At 40.9% G+C, this 15,551-nt stretch overlaps 1 protein-coding gene across 1 annotated transcript in view; it reads right to left on the reverse strand.

Moving 5' to 3' along the window:
• Nucleotides 1–239: 239 nt before the first annotated feature.
• Nucleotides 240–15,551, reverse strand: part of LOC117524306 (tRNA wybutosine-synthesizing protein 2/3/4-like) — a 38,965-nt gene continuing 23,653 nt past the window's right edge. Inside the window, exons 3-8 of the mRNA XM_034186071.1 lie at nt 12,706–12,788; nt 12,508–12,586; nt 8,037–8,083; nt 5,175–5,295; nt 4,231–4,419; nt 240–583 (exon numbers count right to left, since the gene is read on the reverse strand). Of these exons, the coding sequence (XP_034041962.1) occupies nt 240–583; nt 4,231–4,419; nt 5,175–5,295; nt 8,037–8,083; nt 12,508–12,586; nt 12,706–12,788 (863 nt within the window). The remainder of the gene's footprint in view (nt 584–4,230; nt 4,420–5,174; nt 5,296–8,036; nt 8,084–12,507; nt 12,587–12,705; nt 12,789–15,551) is intronic.

Raw genomic sequence — 15,551 nt, forward strand, 5'->3', positions numbered from 1 at the left:
CCCCAGTACCAGCAGCAGGTCAGGTAGGTTCTGGGTTATATCCCCGTGCTCATCATCAAACAGGTCTTCTTCGTCTGCACAGCTCCAATGTGTTCTGAAGGCTTGTTCTCAAAAGTCAAACAGTCTCTGACCAGCTGTCCACCTTTCTCCATCACAGCCTTCTGAATGTGGTCCAGTCCTGATAAGCTTTGGTCAGTGTTCTACCACTATAGTGCTTTCTGGAGTGAAGGTCTCTAGTTCTATATTGCACTCTGACCCCAGATATTTAAGTGGTGCTGGGAAGCACTTGTTCTTGAAGGGCCTGAACTTCTCCTCCAACAGCTTGCGCCCGAGTCCTGAGCTGGTGCACAGCTGCTGCTGGGGGTGATGGGCCTGTAACTGGGGCCGAGCCCAGTGCAGCGTGGTGAATTCTTGGTGGAGGCCTCAAACCACTGAGTGTAGCAACCTGCTCCCAGGTCTGCGTGGGGAAGCTGTACCTCCATAAGCAGTTCTTTGGGAAGTTTGGCTTTCGCCTCCTCCAAAGACAAACATACTGTCCTTATAGGTGACAGCTGAGTGTCCAACCAGTCTAGAAGGACCAGACCTATGACAGAAAATAAATAGGTGGTGTTAGTTACATGGGTGCTGGTGGAAACATTTCTTTTGACTGAACATTTTAATGGATGGCTAAGGGGGGTGGGTGAGCATGGATGCGAAACATCTGTCTGAGGACAGAGGGCCCAAGAGGAGAGATATATAGAGAGAGAGAGAGAGAGAGATCCCACCCCTCCACAAGAAGTAAAGTTTGAAAAGTTACATGCTTTTAGACATGTTTTGGGTTACCCTGAGGCACAACCAAGACAAGATGTGAGAAGACATCTTTAAAGAACCAGTGATATTATCACACACACTCACACAAACTAATATTCCTGAACATTATCATGCGAGACATATTAAATACAGGAATGGAAACTAAAAAAGAAATGGGTTTGTCATCTGCACTGTACTGTTCATCAGGATCTGAGGAGAGCAAATCTGGTTGGATAACGTACGTATACAGTGACTTCTGATGGAAAATGAGTTTGGACTCAAACAATATAACAATTGTGAAGAATCATCACATTGTTACACTGATTTAATCAAAAACATTTTCTATCTGTGACATGAAAGAATTTCAAATATCATCTGCAGTCTGCGGTGTGCATTCTGCTTCACCGTTTTCTTTTTTATTATTATTATAAACTAGCTGATTACCCACCCCAGAGTGGGTCTGATTCAAAGACTGAAATGAAAACTTCATCTTCACGAACAAAGCTATCACCTCCCACCTATCCCAGATTCAAGAGAACTGTTAGGGCACAACTAAAGCCGCCTCAAGAAGAGACAGCTGCTATTGCTATTACTACTGCTACTAGTACTGCTACTACTATGCTACTGCTACCTGCAAAAATGTCGAGGTTAAAAGGTCAAAGGAAAATAAGAATAGAAAAATATGACTTCACCTATTAGCACACTTGCTGATGACAACACAGCTCAAAAGTGTCCTCTCCCCTTAACTACTACTACTACTACTACTACAGTGCTCAATAGCCTGTGTCACTCCCTGCGTATCAAGCATACTGTATGTGCGCCAAGTCTGTCTCAAAGCCTGAGGTACTGTTTAGACAGGACACGGACACACACACACACACTTATCTCTTAGCATGTAGATATTCTAAAATGTTATGAATGATGTAAAACAAAGACAGATGTTAAACTTGCCAGTTCTTAGAATTTTTATTTTTCTTAAACCATTTGAGGAGTGTAGACGAGGACGATACTCTTCCTTTGCACAAGTCGCTGTTTACATTTACACTCTAAATATAAACTGGTTGAAATGACTGATCTCTGCATTGATGTGTGTCCAATCAGGCACTTATTCAGAACAACCAATCCAGATTGTTAACACTGAACTCTAACAACAGGTTTGCTTGTTTCAACAGATACATCAGTCAGCCTGTGGCCTCAGTGATCTGATCCCAGAGCTCATTTTTCACTCTGGAGTTTTCTCATCACCCTCTGATTCAAAACGTGCCACGTGATACAAAGGATTGCTGCTTTAATTTCACATTCTAATATTTCACCAGGGCACACAGCAGCACTGGAACTTAATGAGTCTTTTCATGGAAATGATGTGTTAAAGCTGCTTCTGTATTAATGGAGCAGACTCTTTGAGTAATGAAGCATCAAACAGACTCGTGGCTTTGACACTTAAGACCAATCTAACACTGCCCTGTCACTTTTTTATGTGGTGAGCATTTATTTTTATTTACCACAATGCTACATCACAGGACAGCTCTCTCTTGACTCCACTGTAAGCAACTGCGTCATGAAGCAGTGCTTCATGACACAGTCAGATTCAGCTAATGCAGACTTCCAACACTGTACAGGCTGCAACGCTCATTTCTGCTGCAGCGACAGTTGTTTTTCCGTGTTTGGAATATACGGACAGCTGTGTAAAAACTGCATCCTCAGTACCCACGGCACTACTGATAGTAGAAAAATGAGTCACATTTTCAGATTTTGGCTTCAACTTGGTACAGAAACGGTTACTTCTGACAGCCTTTTTGAAAAACGTTGCTTTCAGGCAGAAACACTTAATTTGCCACCAGAAGCGGGAAATTGATACATCCACTCTGGCTCACTCAAAACGTTTCTGATTGAAGAGGAGAAAAGTGTCGAGTTCTGCTTGTATTTTTGGCAAATCAGAATGCAGCTCTGCTGCACAGACAGAAAATAATGGCACAGTACATGTAGGCTAAAAAACGTTGACGACGTGAACGGAAAACATACACAAGTTTATATATTCATCAGATGGACTTGACAGAGATTATCATAATTTGGATGGAAAGCTGTCTGTAGATGGAGGTCTTGCACCCGTGACAGTAGGATGAATAACAGTAATGACCAGAGGTGAGAGTAGTCACCATCAAGTCACTCTCAAGTCATGAATCAGCAAGTCCCAAGTCATAATGACCACCAATTGTTTGCAAGCTGACTTGAAACTTGACTTGGGACCTGCAGATTGATGACTTGAGAAAGACTTGAAGTGACTTACTCCCACCTCTGGTAATGTCTATTGTGTGCTTCAGCCTTTTGTGCCATCATGTGTCAAGTTTCCAGCTGTGACGATGCACAAAGCAACAGTTCAGCAATACTCAACACATCAGCTAATTATGCACAGTGTATTTCTGACATTTAAAAGGACAAAACACTCCGCCATGCTTTACACAAGGCAGGTTCATGACACATGTATACCCTGCTTGTACACGTGATGAAACTGAAATGGGAAATAAAACTACCTACTCAAGAAAAAATACAAAACAACACCTTTCTGCTTCATCTCAGGCAGCTTTGGTGGCCACTGTCTACTGGCGCCCAGTGACAGGTTGGTCCTATTTACACCTGGTAAGCATTATATATTTCTTACATTTCGTATTAAAATCTCCATAGTCTACAGTGAAATCCAATTGACATGTCACTCATCACTCTGTCCTCTGGCTTGTGAGCATATCCATTAAAAACAAACAAAGGGAAAAAAAAACAGATGCAAGCTCTCCTCGTGTTCATGTCCTTGTGTTGTCTGCAAGTTAATGATCCACACTTTTGTTTAGTGTTTCATGAGTTTTGCCTGCCATTTTAGTTCTCGGATACCAGTTTTGAATGGCCTTCTATGTACCGACCACTTGCCTTGGTTTTGGGTTACCCTTCTGGCTTCTCTGTATCAGGAGACTTTTCCCTGAGTAGACTACCTTCTGTGATAATGACCCGATCCTGTAAAAGCAACAAGGACAACTTTATGGTGATTCTACGACTGTTGAATTGTTTTTAGTGCTGTAATGCTAGCATAGATTGTCTACATTGGAGTCCACTGTCTTACCCATTACAGTGGATGGAGATCTTCACAATGCTACATATACAACCAAAGTTTTGGTTTTAGGTCTCTGTCTGTCTTTGGTCTGTGTTATCGGTCTGAAACTGTTTGCACAGAAACCACTCATGACAATGAAAGAATTAATCAAATGCCTTTACACTCTGCATCCAACTTTGTACTCAAATTACATGCCCTATAAATCGTGACTTGAACATGCCCTATGCACCTTCAAGACAGCCCAGTATGATAATTTGATATTTGGCTGGTGGTCCTTTAGAAACTATAGCAGTATCTACAGCAGAAAAGGAAAAAAAAAAAAAAAAAAAACTACTGCTCACTTGTTTTCAGGCAACTCCATGTGTGATTGGTGGAGTTCCACCTCCACAAGTCCCTCTGCTCTCGTAAGCCTTGCAAACCGCCAAACAGGTACATGCAGTCCTGGTAGGACACTGCAGAATGGCTATGTCTGGGACCTGGACCCAGTGAGCCTTGTTGTGAACCATCTGTCAGAGACCAATCCATGGTATCTGTCAAAAACACACATACCAACACAAAAATGCACATCAGTTCATGAAGTATCTTCATAATACCAACAGTAAGTCAAATTAATGTCTCAGAACCACGCTTGTGCTGCAAAAAGGGTTACCATTATATGTTTAATGATGCTATGAGGTACATACAATCAGGTCCCTAAGTATTTGGACAATATGGTATGATACCAATTACCAATTAGACCTGTATGGTATAGTGGGCAGACAGAAGCCACTCCGTAAAAGGCACATGGCAATACACCTGGAGTTTGCCAAAGGGCACCTGAGGACTCTCACAACCAAGAGAAACAAAATTCTCTGGTCAATGAGACAAAGATTGAACTCTTTGATGTGAATGTCAGATGTCATGTATGGAAGAAACCAGGCACCATCATACTGTGGGGATGATTTCAGCATCAGGAAGTGGGAGAGTAGTCAGGATTGAGGGAAAGATGAATGCAGCAATGTACAGAGACATCATGGATGAAAACCTGTCCAGAGCGCTCTTGACCTCAGACTGGAGCAACAGTTCATCTTTCAGCAGGACAATGACCCTAAGCACACAGCCAATATATTAAAGGAGTGGCTTCAGGACAACTCTGTGAATGTCCTTGAGTGGCCCAGCCAGAGTCCAGACGTGAATCTGAATGTACATCTCTGGAGAGATCTGAAAATGGCAGTGCACCGATGCTCCCTATCCAACCTGATGGAGCTTGAGACAAAAAAAAAGAAAAAAAAGAAGGGAAACTCACCAAACTCCAAAGCCCAAAATTCCTGTGAGGACCCTCTAATGTCTATGAGGCCTCCATAGACAAGCATCTTGGAACCCAGTACCACAGCGCTGTGCCCCTTCCTGTTGGTTGGCATTTGGTGCTACAAACACAGACATACACACATGTAACAGCCACCAGTCTATTGTTAAGATCACTTGGTGAGAACACTCTGTCTCCAGAAACTTCACTTATTAATACAAGCAATAGTTGCCTTAGTTGCCACCAGGACAAAGAATCAAATGTATTTGATAGACCTGTCTAACTTTATTTTATGGTTACTGTCCTTCTTTAAAAAATACCAACATGACCCAAAATAATAAGTTTCCTGATCCTCACCTAGTTATCTATCTATAGACAAAAATGATACACAATTGACTGTTAGCATCAGGGGGCTAATAATTTTGACCCTCGCAGTGTTTGGTTTTGTGAAATATTTTGTTTCTGTGTTGAAAGTAAAATGATGTAAACATCCAAATAACACTAGCATGTTTGGAATGTTGTGTTGAAAATTCATTGCTCTGTTAAAAAGTACTTGGGAAAATTTTGAAAAAAAAATGTTACATTTTGTAGGGGGGGCTAATTACACCATGCTCATCTGTACGGCTTAGTTCCCTATTTTTTCACTTTGAGGATAACTTTTAAGTGTCGAGATCAATGCTGAAATACCATTTTGGCAACATGTCAAGAATAAAGTTGAGACATCAAGAAATAATTTGAACGTGAAATAATAAATCAATGAATCTGCACATATTGCTGCCTCTACAAAATGCCTTGCATAGGCAAACTGGTGAAACTATTTCAAAACAGGAAATAATGATATTATTGTAATATTATTTGATTGTTAATTATATAAATATCTATTATTATACATTTGTAATACTCATTTATATTGCACTTTCCAATTAAAAAAAAAAATCAAAGTGTTTACATGTAGAACAAACTTAAAATGTCACAGCCCTCAAATAATTTAACATTCAAATATATCCATTACAGCCACATCATGGTAATCAGAACAATGTCAATTAATATAATTTAAAAACCACACACCAATTGTCAATGTTGGAAAACAAATATGCCTTCAGAATTCATTAAAATTGTTCCATAAAGTTGGAGCACAATAAACAAAAGATCTGAATCCAGCAAACTTCTTAATCTTAGGAAGACAGTGTACGCCTGCATCCTGAATGGTATACTATATGACTTTTGTCAGTCACCAACAGGACCTTAAAATCAACTCTTACTCTAATAGAAAGCTAATGAAGGATGGCCAACACAGTGGTGATACGGTCAAATTTCCTCATTCATGTCAGACTTTTTTGGGATAACCAGAAAATAACAAGACCCAAAAGCCTAAATCAATGTGTCAGCATCAACCACAGACAGGATAGGTCTGATCTATACAATATTATATACATGTTAACAGGCAACCTACAGGTCAAAAAATAATAATAGATAAAAAAAAAGGTCACAGTTCAGAAACAGAAATCACACAAATGTGAAGAGATGGCCTTAGTCATACACTTATCTTCAACCACTTAACCAAGATTGGGTCGCGGGGGGCTGGAGCCTATCCCAGCAGTCATAGGGAGTGAGACAGGATACACTCTGGACAGGACGCCAGCCTGTTATAGGGCTTTAGTTACACAAACTGAAAAATCAACAGACGCAAGAATACACCTGTGTGCGATACCAATCAAGTCTCAAACCAGTGTTCTAAATGCTCCAGCACAAGCAGTGTAAAACAGATTTTGCAACAAATACAGACTATTGGCTTCTTGTTCTTATGCCCCCCCACCCCAATGTGCTCTGGACCAAGTTAAATTCACAGTCTTCACTGTACACTACCCTGGTGTTTCTGAAAAACAATTTCTCCAAATAAATTGCTATTTCTGTGATATATTTCTTTCTACTAAAGAAATATAGCATTTTCTCATCTTGAAAAGGTAAATCTATTAGTTGCACACAAAGTGTCAATTTCTTAAACCTTCACTCCATGACAAATGTAGTTTGTCTTCACTGACAAAGTATCTGGTTGCATTTCATATACTGGTGTATCAAGAAGGGTGGACTTGTAATGCTCTGATTACTTTTATGAACATCAGCTGTAATTTCTTGGAGAAGATAAGACCTATCACAACAATGTTGGTGTCATTTTAAAGCTTAGGGTGGTCTCTTTCCAGTGATATGCATTTCATAACATTTGGACATAAATAAAGGAACCTCTGGTCTGTTTAAATAATTTGTCAGGGGTGGACTCGGTGGCGGCGATTTAATAAACACACAGTCCATGTTTTGTCCAGATGTCTTTAAATATGGTATATTATGAAAGAACAAGTTATTCAGAACATTTTGACACCAGTTCCATGGAGTTTGCATACAAATTGACTGAATAATGCTATTTTTGCAAACAGAAAAAGGTCAATTCCGAGAAAAATGACAAAAATGTATTGAATTACAATACATTTTTCATTTATTTATGTCACATAAATTGTTTTTTTCCTCAAACTAAATGGAATAATTAAATCCAGAAAGTTGCATTTGAAAGGGATACATGTGTATACTTTACATAATGAATTTTGAAAAAAATGACCATTTTGACCCCGTTACACTTTTTAGGCTCAGTGAAATGCAACCATTTGGGAATTGGTGATGTAAACATTAGAGAACTGGTCTTGAAATCATATAATAACAATAATAATTATTCTTCTTCTTAGTAAATGTACACAAGTTGCCACATATTTTTGTATGTGCATGTACGACTGTATACAAATGTCCATACACTGAGTGATATGCTTGTTTGAGTCAGACTACTAAATATCTTGTAAGAAAAACATTCTGTACCTGGGATGAGGTCATCTTTCCCTGCCAGTGCAACCATTTCTGCTTTGCTGAAACACAAAACAGAGGACAATAACAATAAATCTGAACAAGAAGACACCCCAGCAAACACATGACAGTCAGATAATACCAGGTTTTGGTCAGGATTGAGTCATGTTAGTAATGACATCAGCTTGATGTTGAATCATGACATCCCAGTGACACGATGTCACCTGAGTGTCATTTTGTAGATCATGCTGTGACATCTATTCATGACATCCAGATGTTGCAAGATTGGTTGGGTGTCTTGTATTCTTTCAACAAATGAAAGCAGAGGACTTGGTCCATGTTAATGATAAGCAGAGTTCATGTGCATGAATCATCCACCTGCCTGTAAAATTTCTAGCAGAACAGAAATTAGCTAGTATTTATTGTGTGCCGTATTGATATGTGTGTTTTAAAAAAATTACTTCAGTGATTAAATAAGCTGCTTTCATAAAAGGCTTGTGAAAACCCAGTTTATCATGAGGGTTGGTTCAACCTCATTCCACACATTACTGATCAAAACAAGAAAATTACACATGCCGTGGCACAGCATTTTCTGACAACAGTCACAAGTGCTACTACAACTGCAGTGTGCAGTAGTGCTGTGAGTGTATTTTGTGCACACCGGTGCTTATCATGAGTACTAACTTGGGAGAGGGGGAGGGGGGCACTATGGTTGAGCAGTAGGTACACACAGATGTGAAGCCATGAAGCTTATGGTTAAATCACAAATCAAGTTACAAGTAGTGTGACGTCTAACGTTTGGGACAAGACCAGCCAAGACTGAGAAACAGAACCAACAAGCTCTGGTATTTTATGACAGGAAGCACATCCTGTCTGTATGTCACAACTGCAGCACATACAACCCCAATTCCAATGAAGTTGGGACATTGTGTAAACTGTAAATAAAAACAGAATACAATGATTTGCAAATCCTCTTCAACCTATATTCAATTGAATACACCACAAAGACAAGATATTTAATGTTCAAACTGATAAACTTTATTGTTTTTGTGCAAATATTTGCTCATTTTGAAATGGATGCCTGCAACACCTTTCAAAAAAGCTGGGACAGTGGTATGTTTATCACATCAACCTTCCTTCTAACAACGCTCAATAAATGTTTGGGAACTGAGGACACTAATTGTCGAAGCTTTGTAGGTGGAATTCTTTGCCATTCTTGCTTGATGTATGACTTCAGTTGTTCAACAGTCCAGGGTCTCCGTTGTCATATTTTGTGCTTCATAATGCGCCACACATTTTCAATGGGCGACAGGTCTGGACTGCAGGCAGGCCTGTCTAGTATCTGCACTCTTTTACTACGAAGCCACGCTGTTGTATCACGTGCAGAATGTGGCTTGGCATTGTCTTGCTGAAATAAGCAGGGACGTCCCTGAAAAAGACATTGCTTGGATGGCAGCATGTGTTGCTCCAAAACCTGGATGTACCTTTCAGCACTGATGGTGCCATTACAGATGTGTAAGTTGCCCATGCCATGGGCACTAACACACCCCCATACCATCACAGATGCTAGCTTTTGAACTTTGCACTGGTAACAATCTGGATGGTCTTTTTCCTCTTTTGTCCAGAGGACACAACGTCCATGATTTCCAAAACAATTTGAAATGTGGACTCATCAGACCACAGCACACTTTTCCACTTGGTGTCTGTTCATTTCAAATGAGCTCGGGCCCAGAGAAGGTGGCGAAGTTTCTGAATGTTGATGTGTGACTTTTGCTTTGCATGATAGAGTTTTAACTTGCACTTGTAGATATAATGACAAACTGTGTTAACTGACAATAGTTTTCTGAAGTGTTCCTGAGCCCATGCCCTAAGATCCTTTGCACAATGATGTTTGTTTTTAATGCAGTGCCGCTGAGGGATTAAAGGTCACGGACATTCAATGTTGGTTTTCAGCCTTGCCGCTTACGTGTACAAAGTACTCCTGATTCTCTGAATCCTCTGATTATATTATGGACTGTAGATGATGGAATCCCTAAATTCCTTACAATTGAACATTGAGAAACATTGTTCTTAAACTGTTGGACTATTTTTTCCACACAGTTGTTCACAAAGTGGTGATCCTCGCCCCATCTTTGCTTGTGAATGGCTGAGCCATTTGGGGATGCTCCTTTTATACCTAATCATGACACTCACCTGTTTCCAATTAACCTGTTCACCTGTGAAATGTTCCAAACAGGTGTTCTTTCAACTTTCCCAGTCTTTTGTTGCCCCTGTCCCAGCTTTTTTGAAATGTGTTGCAGGCATCCATTTCAAAATGAGCAAATATTTGCACTAAAACAAAAAAGTGTATCAGTATGAACATTAAATATCTTGTCTTTATGGTGCATTCAAATGACTATAGGTTGAAGGGGATTTGCAAATCATTATATTCTGTTTTTATTTACACTTCACACAATGTCCCAACGTCATTGGAATTGGGGTTGTACTTCAATAATTACTATTAGTAGTAGTAGTAGAAGTATTCCCAAATAAGTGTTGTTTGGGTATTAGAATTATATTGCATTTCTTCAATAATTTTGGATTGAGCAAGAATGTTTGGATTCCCTTCCTTTATGATTTAAATTTGATGATGCATTATATTTGGGCAACATGGTGTCTTATGGCCCAGTCACACGGCACTTGACGAAGGGCAACGAAGCCCTGACGAAACAAGAAATCTGGACTTTCGTTGGCATTGCTTAACCTTTGCGCAGCTTCGTTCCTGCAGCTGGCACTTCGTCAGGATTTTTAAACTGTTGAAAAATTTGAACGAAGGGCAAAGAAATCCTCAATTTGTCTATGTTTCATTTTGCTGTCATTCTTGACGTTTTTTAATCATTTGTTTAGTTTTTGTAACGTTATTGTTTAATTTGACTTCGTTGGAGCAGCTGAATGTTTTCACACAGTGCATAAGCCGGTTTGTGAGCGCCGAGGCTGGGTGGGGGGTCAGCTTCAATGTGCTTAGGCACCTTACATAGGCCAGAATTAATTTTTTGTATGGATACAATTAATTATTTTGCCACAAGCAACTGTTGAATTTGAAACAACAAAAAAGTTGTGCAATTTCCGATGGTACATGAATGCAGCTTTAGCAGCAGCAGCAGCTGTGCTTATTATTTTGTATTAAATATAACAATATGAGTGTAGGAATGACAATTCAGTTCTGTACATGTGGCAACAGGTAGATGAATCAAATGATTATATAAAGAGCTGTTCTGGAAGGCAGAATTCACGTTGTGGATCAGTGATCAGCTGGTGGAAATAACCGCACGTGAGTCAATGCGCGCGTTCACACGCACTGATTAATTTACTGCTCTGATAGATTCAATCATCTTTACACTTACATTTATTCTCCCTTTTGACAGGTTATGGCTTAGTAACGTAATACAGTGATACAGCAGTGATCACAGCACGCTTTTTTGTTGTTTTATTTATTTATTTTTTCTTAATTAGACCAAGACAGAGCGCGCAGCATGTCAACAGACAGTGAGGATTCTGATGATGATGGAGATGATCCCTCTTTTGTTCTGGACAAGGAACCAGAGCAGGTGGTCCCACCGACGTGCACACAGATCTCCACAGCTTCTGTCTGCAGTTTCTCCAGGACTCAGGCGCTATGAGCTCTGTCTCAGCGCCGAGTCCTGGAACTCAGAGATGAAGACACACACTGCTCCAGCTGTGGCTCAAGGTGCATTTCGTTAAAGCGTCGAGATCGTGAGCTTCGGTTTTGTTAAGTTCCTCTTTCGTCCCTTTTGCGCTCTTGCTTCGCAGGCTGTTCGGTGATAAAGCTCTTTCTTCCACCTTTTCTCAACGAAGTGTGACTTTTTTTTTACTTTTTCCCTTCGTTCAGGAATCGTCGTGTGCTGTGTGACTGGGCCATTAGTGGTTAGCACTGTTGCCTCATAGCAAGAAAGTCATGGGATTGATTCCCCCCTGTGGCGTTTCTGTATGAAGTCTGCGTGTTCTCCCCGTGTTTGAGTGGCCTCCTCTGGGTGCTCCAGCTTCCTCCAACATCCAAAGACATGCAGGTTGGGTGGACTGGAAACTTAAATTCTCTGTACGCGTGCTTGTGGGTATTAATGTGTTTGTCTGTCTACTGTACATGTGGCCCTGCGGCAGACTGGCATCCTGTCCAGGGTGTACCCCACTTTACACCCTATGACTGCTGACATAGCAGCCCCCCGTGACCCTTCACTGGAGTAAGCAATTGAAGATGAGTGAGTGAGTGATGCATTATATTTCTGACAATTCTGCAGCACAACAACATAATGAGAAGCTTTTCCAAGTTTCAAGCATAAATGCTTCAAGGCAATGCGATCACATATTATCACCAGACTTCTAATCCACATGCAAGTACAAGTTTTTTTTTGGTAAGCCTGAGCAGTGGAACCACTGCTGACAGTATTGGCTGCTGCACTGTGCAACACACATTAACAGTGGAACTCACCAATGTCAAATACCCAGAGGGGACATCTCCATTTAGAATATGCCGAATCCAGCATGCCTCCAAACACGTACAGAAAACCCTGTAATACAGTCAGACGGAGAATCGGACCAACTAAGATACATGTCAAGATACTGTATGTCATGACAATTCTATCCTGGCAATTAATATCAAATGTGATTGTCTTCTGTGGGTTTGTACCTCATGAGCTACCATAGAGTGATCCTCGAGTTCCTCAGGTGCAGCTTCGCCGGTGCAGTCTAATTCTGTCCACTCATTACACACTGAAAATAATCCTCAATTAAGTTTGTTTTAAAAGCAATGGATGTAATCAGAAAATTCTGTTGGTATAATGGTGTGTAACAACACATTATGCAATAACATTTACATGCAATACATTTTCACTTCATTGTGAAATAGGCCCCACATGTTGCAATGACACATTTTGTAATAAACAGCCTGAATGTGACATGTAATATTAATATTGTAGGAACACATCAGAATAGATGTCATTATGTCCGCCAACAATGCAATAAAATCACTGGCATTTGTTTATTTATTTGTCTGCCTGCCTGTTTGCAAGATTACGAGGTCTGTTAGAAAGGTATCGGACCTTTTTATTTTTTTCAAAAACCTGATGGATTTGAATCACGTGTGCTTGCATGAGCAAACCTTGAACCTTCGTGCGCATGCGTGATTTTTTTTCACGCCTGTCGGTTGCGTCATTTGCTTGTAAGCAGCCTTTGTGTGAGGATGGGTGGAGTCTCTCATTTTTTCTTTGCAAGGAAATGGCGGAACAACTGGAGCAGCACGACTTCATCAAATTTTGCCAGAAACTAGGCGACAGCCAGGTGGAAACCATTCGGATTATTCAGACAGCTTTCCGTGGCGATCCTCTGGGCATCACACAGATTAAGGAGCGGTACAACCGGTTTAAAGACGTCCGCACAATGGTGGAGAGCGAGCCGCGCTCCGATCGGCATCAAAACGCTGAAACGACCGGATCATTTCCAAAGTGAACGCTGTGGTGATGTGGGACCGTCGTGTAATTATCCGAGAAATTGCGGAAGAGGTGGACATCAGCACTTTTTCAGCACATTCCGCTGTGAAAGAAGATTTTGCCATGAAAAGAGTGGCAGCGAAATTCATCGGCACGAACCTGATGGTGCAGCAACAGCGCCTCCGTGATGAAGCCTCACAGAACATGTTGTGACATGCTCACCTCGTCCACAATTTCTCGGATAGTCACACGACTGAAAAGCCACCGAAAGCCGTCTGAATCTTCCGAATGGTGCAAGAGCTGGGCATGTCAGGGGATGTCCTGTGAGGCTTCATCACGGAGGCGCTGTTGCTGCGCCATCAGCTTCGTGCCGATGAATTTCGCCGCCACTCTTTTCATGGCAAAATCTTCTTTCACAGTGGAATGTGCCAAAAAAGTGCTGATGTCCACCTCTTCCGCAATTTCTAGGATAGTCACACGACGGTCCCACATCTCCACAACGTTCACTTTGGAAATGATCTGGTCATTTCAGCATGTTGGTGGCCGACCGGAGCGCGGCGCGCTCTCCACCGTTGTGCGGATGTCTTTAAACCGGTTGTACTGCTCCTTAATCTGTGTGAAGCCCAGAGGATCGTCACCGAAAGCCATCTGAATAATCTGAATGGTTTCCACCTGGTTGTGGCCCAGTTTCTGGCAAAATTTGATGAAGTCGCGTTGCTCCAGTTGTTCCGCCATTTCCTTGCAAAGAAAAAATGATGAGAGACTCCACCCATCCTCACACCAAGGCTGCTTACAAGCAAATGACGCAACCGACAGGCGTGAAAAAAATCACGCATGCGCACGAAGGTTCAAGGTTGGCTCATGCAAGCACACAATTTTGAAGGTGATCTGTATCCGGATCACGTTTCACTTTATATAGTCTTTGAAGGATTACGTTGAAACTACTTCATGGATTCTCACTAAATTTGCACCACACATAGATATTAGGTAGGGATGTGAATCATACAACAACTCACGATTCAATTCGATTCCGATTCTTGGGGTGACAATTCAATTCAGAATCAATTTTCGATTCAAAGAGCTCTGAGAAATAGTTATATTACTTAAAAAATGTTTATGTTTAAGAAAATGCAGCTTTACATGGTTAATCAAGTGATTCTAGATGTAAATTTACTTATCTGCTTTGCTCGTTCAGAGTTGGCTGGCTGTTTAGCGAAGCGCAGGTCAGTCATCGGCAGATACCGCTGTTCCCCTCTTTTAACTCCGGGTGATAGCGTAGCATGTGGGCTTGCGGATTTGAAGTGTTTCCAAAGTACTTGACTTTCATTTTGTAGATTTTGCACACTGTGTAAGTCATGTCAAGCTCCTTCTTACGCAGCAAATAATAAAATCCAAAATCCGCCCAAACATTTGCCTTCAGCAAAGACAGTGCTGGCTGTATTAGCTCTTTGTCCGCCATGCTAAGCTGCGGCTCACGAATGTTTGAAGCACGCCGGACCCCCCCCGGGGACGCTGCAGTCCGACAAACAATACACGCAGCGGGTAAGCAAGAAAATGTTTTTAAAAAAATGCTTTTTAAAAATCGATTCTTGGACATTTGGGATCGATTCAGAATCGTAATAAATAAGAATCGCGATTCGGACATGAATCGATTTTTTCCGACACCCCTAATATTAGGGCATGGAGGACTCCGCTGATTTTGGAGGTGATCCAGAACTGGATTGGTGGATGTACAGAGGCAAAAATCAAGATTGCAAATTTTAAAGAAATTTAGGAATTTTAGGGAAACTTATATATTATGTTCAGGCAGTTCATTCCAAAATGCAGCAAAGTATTACAAAACATGGGTGTTATTACATGATAACGTGAAAACGGTATCACATTTTGTTGAGTTATTACATAATGCAGTGTTATCAGCTAATACATTGTTACACGGTGCTTGATTTAATCATGAAGAACTTCAATCAACAGATGAATATCTGCAAACATAACTACATGAGTCACTTCCACCTCAGATGACAATGGCTAATTAGAGATCTAACAGACA

This window comes from Thalassophryne amazonica, chromosome 14 (assembly GCF_902500255.1).
Source record: "Thalassophryne amazonica chromosome 14, fThaAma1.1, whole genome shotgun sequence".
Lineage (NCBI taxonomy): Eukaryota > Metazoa > Chordata > Actinopteri > Batrachoidiformes > Batrachoididae > Thalassophryne > Thalassophryne amazonica.